Here is a 7,883-nt window from a genome sequence, read left to right as displayed (position 1 = left end):
CTTTTAATAACTATAAAATTTTATATTACCTGCATTGAGTATATGTTATAAGGTTCTCATTATTTTCTATTCTCAATTTTTGAAATTTCATTGCTATTAATAAAATTATCGATAAGAGCAAATTAAATTATTTTAAAAAAATTTATTCTACTCATCCTTATCATTATTCAACGCCATTAAATTTTATGCTTGATTAATATTTTTTATTTTTAAAATAAAATTTAGTTATTATATAGGTAAGTTCATAGGAAAGATATTAGAAAACACAAAAATATCATCATAATACCAAAATAGTAAAAAATAAAAAATAGAAAGAGATAATTATTGATTAATATAGAGGTTAAAATAGGCATCAAAAAGTCAATTGAGAAATGAGGGGGAGAATGATAATTGTTCAAAGCAGAGGAGGGAGTTTAATTTTTAAAGTAAAATTTGAGGGTATAAATAATTTTCACCCATTTATAATTAGTATTTCTTTAATAGTTAAATTAACTTTGATTTAATTAAAAAAAATTGTTGCAGGTAAAATTTCACCTGCATTATACAGGTACTTTATTTATGTAACAAATAGTCCCACTTCTGGGAACCTGCCCAAAATCCCAACAAATGAAGACAAAACGAGAAACACGTTTGGGATAGTTTGAGAAACCGCGTCAAAGTCATCGACGGGCATCATCATAATTCTCCCTCGTACATACACATCAAACAATTGCCGTATCTTTTCATAAACCTCGTTGATTGTTGTCTGAATTCCTCTCAGATTGGGCTTTTGGTTCGTATCTCCTACCTGCAATTCCTTTAGCTGATTTTCTAATTGGAGCTTAATGAATTATCCTTTATTTATGTATGCAATAATCTTCTTCAATATATGATAGAGATCTAATCTTTGAGTTAATTATTCATGTGAGACATCTTTTATTTACGCTGAAGAGTCTCTATTTGTACTTTTTTTCTTTAAAATAGATAAAATTACGAAAAGGGTCTTGAAAATTTAGGTCAAGCAGCTTACAGTTTACTTGAATGGGATTAAGTTTACATCTTTAGCTCTATTTATGCTTATTTTCTTGAAAATAGATAAAAATAGGGAAATGGCTCTTAAATTTTAGGTCAAGCAGCTTGTAGTTTACTTGAATGGGATAAAATTTATATCTTTAGCTCTATTTGTGCTTATCTTCTTGAAAATAGATAAACATTGGTAAAGGGGTATTAAGTTTTAGGTCAAGCAGGTTGTAGTTTTTACTTGAAATTAGTAGGAACTGTTTGTTTTGGTGTTGTCTGAATGGGGGTTGTAGCCAATGGCGGAGCCAGAAATTTTAACAAGGGGGTTCAAAAATTCGAACTTGGGACTTCAAGCAATTTTTGAACTACCTTTGCCACTACAGGGGGATTCAAATATATATATATATATATATATATATATTTGCCCTATTACTTAAAAAAAAAAATCCATTGAGAACCCCCTTCCTTGGCCATGGTTCCGCTACTGTTTGTAGCCACCTTCATCCTTCTTGGTCCATGAGCTTGTTCAATTCATGCCCGACCTTTTGCGTTTTTGTCATTAATTTGCTCTTTCTCAGATTTCAGGAAGTGGGTTTTCAACTGATACTACTGGTGCTTAAATTGGAAGTTGATTCGTTGTCCACTAAAAATGGGGATTACTGATATGGTACATTCACTTACAAATTGTCCTTCAGTTCATCTCTTTAGTGACAAAGAAATTCCTTTGGTAGTAATAATTAGTGGAGTTTATGCATTTACTCTGCCTCTGCTACCAGTCTATTATGCTTAGTTCACATTGCTTTCTCCTGCTCCTATTTGTGATTTGTGCATTTACATCGTCTCTGCTCTCAGCCTTTTTATAGTTGGTTCACATTAATGTCTCCTGGCTCTGTCAATTCTCTATTATAGCTCTTTCTGTTGCTCTTCCTCCGACTCTATATATGCGCTGTGATCCTGTTATCATTCTCTTCCCTCATATGTTTGCGTGACAAAGGACAGAGCACGTGCAAAATTTTTGAATAAGGAAAGAAACAAGAAAAATACAAAGCATAGTACAGACTATTTGTTTCTTGAAAGATAAATTAGAACACCATCTGAGAAAGTACCCCCTTGGTACTTTTTTGAAGTTTCTTAATAAAAGTTGCCTTACCTGATCAAAAAAAAGTATCACTAGGCCGATAAGTGTGACACTATTGAAGAAGCGATTGGGTGAAGATATCTTGGAGTTGTCTTACACTAGTTAAAGTTCAGAAAGCATTTGCTGAAATGCCGTAAGCTGGATTATAGTCCCATGATTTTATTATGCTGACCGTCACAACTCTTTAGTCTTAGTTACTGAGGAAAATGGCTCTCGACCAGGATAAGAATAGATTTAGAGAACTCACAACTAAATTCTGGAGCTAACATGGAAACACAGAAACGAAGCAAAGACAACCCAACCAAAGAATTATAACATAAACTACCAACCTTATATGTATTCCCGGTCTTAAGTTGCCTATATTTTATGAGCTTGCTAGATTGGTATTGATTTTGATTCCTAATCATCTACATTATAAGGAATTCAACTTGTCTTTTGGCATCTGAATACATAAGGAACATTATTACCCTCCCAAGCCAGCTTGCAAACATCTCTAACTCATAATGGTCTGAAAGAAAATCCAAAAATAGTAGTTACCTTATGTTCCTCTCTCATATTCTATTCGGCACCTGTTCAATGCATTTATTCCTAGTGTCATTTCTTAAAAATTGAGAAATCTTTGAAGCTAATTACATTTCTTCTTGAGACATCCAAAATTGGTGAATTTTTCCTATTGTTTATCTTCTTTTATATTTTGCCAGTCAACTCCCGATGTTTATCAAACATTTAGATGAACACCTGAATTCATCGGTATATGCTTTTACCGTCTTTTTAACAAAAAAAGTAATGTAGCATATACTGATGGATTCCATTGTTTATTATCATATGTTTTCTGACTTTGAACGATTGTCTCGATCTTCTTCCATGAGTTCATCTAGTAAGTTGACTATCCATTTTGTTTTCCTTTGAATTTAGTCTCTCCCAGCTAATCTATCCAAACTTTTCAGACAATAAAAACTTCAATATTGCACTTAATTGTGTTCTGTTAACTGGGACTTACCTAAAATAGAGTTGCATAATGAGTCTGATGTCCTTTGATGGAAAAACCAGTTTATTTTTTAAAAAAATATTGCTGTATAATTAGAAAAGATGGTGTTTTGGGAATTTAATAAATCAAACATCTAATACCCAGGGCAATCGAGCAACTTAGATTGATGAGAAGCGGAAAGCTAGACCTTTTGTTATAAAATAATGAAGCCCACCAACATATAATACATAAAAAACATAAAAGGAGGAAAACTCTTGGTTGCAGCCTAGAAAATCTTACTTGCAGATTGATCCATATGTTATCTATACATCACTATGTCCTTGTTAATCAATGGATTGAAACCCCTGTCAACCCAATTTGAGAGTAATTCATTAGCATGAAAAGAGTTCTTATGTTGGAGTATTAAATTCTTTTTCCAGGTACATAGCCTTTTCTCTTGTTTCAAGACACGGTCCACAAACAATGATGATGATTCATCCCATAATGTCGAGTTTGCTGGTGGAAATGTGTGCCTTATTACTACGAAAGAAAGTTGGGATCAGAAGTTGGCAGAAGCAAATAAAGAGGGCAAAATTGTGAGTATCATGACTCCCCTCCCCCCCCCCCCCCCCCCCTCTTTGCACGTATATACATGTGTGTGTGTGTGTGTGTATGTGTACATACAAATATGTGTGTGTGTGAGAGAGAGTAATTTTTATTAAATGGAGATTATTCCAGAAGTTGAAGAAACCTAAATTTTTATGCAGTCGGAAATATGTTCTTGCGTTTGTGATAGAGTCAAGCCTTTGGCACTTGATTGAGGAATAAACGATTATGGATCCAAATAGAGCATTTATTATAGGGAAAAAGGCCAAATTTACCCCTTTTTTGAAATATTAGTCTGTGGCCATATGTACCCTCAACATTAACAAAATTTTAAAAACTACCCTAAAACCTAACGGATTCCCATTGGGTTATTTATTTACCCGATTTCACTTCAGTAACGCATAACCCGTAGCCCATTTAACCCATTTTATAAAATGGAATGACCCGTATTATTTTAAATGTCTTAGGACATTTTATTCCATTTTGGAGAAAGACTGACGTGCGATGTCTTTTCAAACAACTTGTGCAATGTTTCTTCCAAATCAGTAAGAGAAGTTCTCCGTAAAAATTCGGATAAAAGACCTATTAAAAGAAGGAACAAACGTAAATAACAATAAGAGAAATAGAAATAGCAAAATTAACCAAAACACACAATATACAACTCAAAACATACATATCAACACGTATTTGACAATTTTAGCACATACCCAAAACCCTAACACGAAAACACAACTCAGAAAACCCTAAACCAATTATGTCAAAAACCCTACGACATAAATAGAAAACAATCTTACAAGAAACCAACTAAAATAAACATAATCAGAGAAATTTAGGAAGAAAGATTGCACCTTTGAAGAGAAATTTTGGAAGCAAAATCACAGAGGCATTAAAACCTAAGACATAGCACTTCGGTCTCTCCTTCAAAATGGAATAAAATGTCTCAAGACATTTAGAAAAATGGGTCGATCCATTTTATATTATGGGTTACGGGTTTATGTGTTAATTAAGCGAAATCGGGTAAATAAAATAACCCGGTGAAAAATCCGTTAGGTTTGAGGGTATTTTTTAAAACTTTGTTAACGGTGAGGGTAAATTTGGCCACATAGTATAACGGAGGATAAATATGACCAATATTACAAAGTACAACGGTAAATTTCACTCTGTTCCTTTTATTATACGAAGTGCACTAGCCAAATGTATGTTCGGCAACTAAAAGCCTGATATCAGCTACTGTTTGGCGCCAGACATTGTTAAACTTTCAACTTTGCCCTCATTTTGATAAATGTTTGTGTTAGGGCTTGGCAGGAGATAATGATCTTGTTTCTAAATTCTCTCTTTTGACTCACAGTTGCCTTTTTGAGAGTGAGAAAGAAAAGAGGGGGTTGTCTTTTGGGGGTTTGTTGGGGTGAAAGAAAAGAGGGGGTTGTCTTTTGGGGGGTTTGAGGTCGATTATTTAGGAGAACGGAGGGGTATTTGGTTGAGGTATTAGAACTAAACTCCCTTTAAAGATTCAGTTGGTCTTTGATGGATTTCTTTTTGGGTGTTTGGGGGGGGGGGGTGTTCAGATGTGGTAAGCATATTCTAATATTGTTCAAGCTCGAGTTGATTTTGAAAATCTTCACTTGTTTATTTGATGAACCTACTTTATGGAGTTGACAATTCAACTCTATTAGCTAGGTTTCTAACTAGTTACTTGCTTAGTCTACATGAACAGACTCGGTAACTATCAATTGCTAAAGGCATGTTAAAGTTTGGCTTGGTAAATTTTATGTCAATCTTGAACATGTGTCTTTATATGTCATTTATACTTCGTGGCCTGAGATAACCGTAAAAATTTCTATGTGCAGCACTTTTCTTTCCATTCATCAATTTCTTTTCGTGTTATGGGGAGATCATCTATGCAAAGCTAAATTGAAGTTTTAGGAGGATAAACCTTATTAAAAAAGAATTGGAGTTTTTGGAGAATAACTTGAAAAGCAATCAATTTTATGTAATACACTTCCTTTTAACCCTTTTAGTTTGTCCCAAAAAAAATGACACATTTCTCTTGTTGGAAACTATTAAGTATTAATTAAAGTATCCCCATTTACCCCTAATAAAATGACTTGTTGGGACCCACCTGATATAAAAGCTTATTTTTCTGTAAGGAGAGAATAATGAAAAAGACATGTAAAACTCTGACCACTACACGTTTAAAAGGATAATTTTGGTACTTTGCAAAATTTGGCTTACATGTCAAAAGTCTTCTTTAATTTCTTAAATTGCATGTCCACTTGAACATCTTCACATAAAATGGGACTGAGGGAGTGTTATGTTTTATTTTGTGGAGGGAAAAATAAATAATTAGCATGAGGATCTTGCTTTCAGTACTCTTATGAACGATTTTGGTAGGACTGCGTGACATGGTGTTGGTCACAAGAAAATTTTGAATGTTTTTATTTCATCAAGATGGAGAGTATGCTTTTCATGTTTACCATTTACTTGCCCTGCTGGTTGCTGCAGATGTGTCAATCTGTAGGACATTCTTCTGGAATCCACATACTGATCCTTAAGTACTCATTGAAAACTTGCTAAAAAATAAAAAATTAGAAGAAGTTGTGTCTTGTCCATACTCAAGTGCAAACTCACACCTCTATGCATGTAACTAATTCTCAAAGAAGGCCGAGTTACATTAAAAAAAAAAAAAAGTTAAGGCACTTGTAAACTCTATAGGTACCAAATTAAGGTCTCTCCCTCAAGCACGTTGGTGTGCTCGCATGTGCAGGGAGAGGGATACAGACAGAAAGGCGCAGAGGTTTCCACATATAGTCTTTGTTTTCGCCTTGTTCTACTTTTTGCATTTTGCCTGCAGTGTTTTCTAGCATTTTGGACCTTTCTTACGCAAGTGAAATATTTGCAGGTTATTGCGAATTTCAGTGCTTCATGGTGTGGTCCATGTAGAATGATTGCCCCATTCTACTGTGAGCTGTCTGAGAAATATCTTTCTCTGATGTTTCTAACAGTCGATGTTGATGAGCTTACAGTAAGTAGCAAGAATTTCAATTGAGAAATTTCAGAGTTCAATCCTTCTGCTTTCCCGACTAGCTAACTCTTTAGATTTCACTGTTTTTTTATGTCTGCTCTATTGAAACTCTGGCTATTTAAGTAATTCTTCTGGAGTCCCAGCGTCTGGGAGATAAATGAACAAGACTTGAATTACTTGATACCAACATTCATATGATACGAGTGTTTGTTTGATGTTTTGTTGGATTATTTTCCAACAGTAATCTGAAAGTTTTGGCAGCTCAAGTTCATTGTTTGTTTGTTTTTTTTTTTTTTTTTTTTTAATTGGGTTCAGGAATTTAGTTCATCCTGGGATATCAAAGCAACTCCAACTTTCTTTTTCCTCAAGGACAGCCAGCAGATTGACAAACTTGTAGGGGCCAATAAACCAGAGCTGCAGAAGAAAATAACCGCGATTGCAGACACACAGGTAGTATGTGAGACGCAACCGCAGTAATGGCTCTCAGAGGTGGGAATTTTGTTAAAATCCCTGCTTTCCAATTTTATCATGATTTCAGGTCTCCGATGGGACTCCTTCCTTACTTTGAGTTGCTGTCATTATGTTGTACAGTTGTACGTTGAGCCACTACTAATTTCAATCCATATTCAACCCCCCTCCTCTCTTTTTGGAACAAAAAAATAAATAAAAACAAAAGAAAATGATGTGGTCAGAATAAAAGTAGGGTTGCTTGTTTTTGATATTCTGATTGTGAGAGAAGGTTCAATATGCAAAAAGGTTGTATCATAAACGTGATTGACTTGTGTATATTCTATTCCTTGTCATTTTCATATTGGAATTTTTGAATATATTCTTGTACAAATGCTTTGTAGAATTGTGGGAAAGATGCGCTGAACGGCTGTACCAAGCTTGCAAAGTGTATTAACTAAAATCTAGCATGTGAAGTAATTCAATTAGAGGTCCTGTCTGGCATTTGCATCTCCAAATATCCTTCAAAGGCAAGGAACTTTTTTTTTTTATTCGTTCTCTGTGACCAAATCAGACCAATAAATATATAATATATGCTTTTTATATATAACTAATACAAATCCTATATCAAAATGTGAAATAATATTTGAAAGCATTATACTTTTAAAATTTTATTCTGCACCATAACGTCAAATATTTATTTT

The 7,883-nt window shown here is 34.0% G+C and overlaps 1 protein-coding gene across 4 annotated transcripts; it reads left to right on the top strand.

Moving 5' to 3' along the window:
* The first annotated feature begins 588 nt into the window (after window positions 1-588).
* On the top strand, window positions 589-7,573 carry LOC107782539 (thioredoxin H9). 4 transcript variants are annotated; one of them, XM_016603418.2, is made up of 5 exons: window positions 589-772; window positions 1,578-1,666; window positions 3,545-3,700; window positions 6,610-6,732; window positions 7,048-7,573. In XM_016603418.2, exons 2-5 carry the CDS (start codon window positions 1,649-1,651, stop codon window positions 7,207-7,209), a joined length of 459 nt encoding a protein of 152 aa, XP_016458904.1. In that variant the 5' UTR covers window positions 589-772; window positions 1,578-1,648; the 3' UTR covers window positions 7,210-7,573. The 4 variants fall into 4 exon arrangements, with proteins under 4 accessions (XP_016458904.1, XP_016458905.1, XP_075078950.1 ...); XM_016603419.2 differs by having other exon boundaries at window positions 650-772; window positions 1,585-1,666; XM_075222849.1 differs by lacking the exon at window positions 589-772 and adding an exon at window positions 775-844.
* The last annotated feature ends 310 nt before the right edge of the window (window positions 7,574-7,883 follow it).

Source organism: Nicotiana tabacum, chromosome 10 (genome assembly GCF_000715075.1).
Source record: "Nicotiana tabacum cultivar K326 chromosome 10, ASM71507v2, whole genome shotgun sequence".
NCBI lineage: Eukaryota > Viridiplantae > Streptophyta > Magnoliopsida > Solanales > Solanaceae > Nicotiana > Nicotiana tabacum.
This window is presented reverse-complemented; position numbering and strand designations above follow the sequence as displayed.

Bases quoted from the DNA above. Each gene is read 5' to 3' on its own strand.
- LOC107782539 (XM_016603418.2), top strand. The intron at 3,701-6,609 runs GTGAGTATCATG...AAATATTTGCAG, and splicing joins CAAATAAAGAGGGCAAAATT to GTTATTGCGAATTTCAGTGC. The intron at 6,733-7,047 runs GTAAGTAGCAAG...AATTGGGTTCAG, and splicing joins TCGATGTTGATGAGCTTACA to GAATTTAGTTCATCCTGGGA.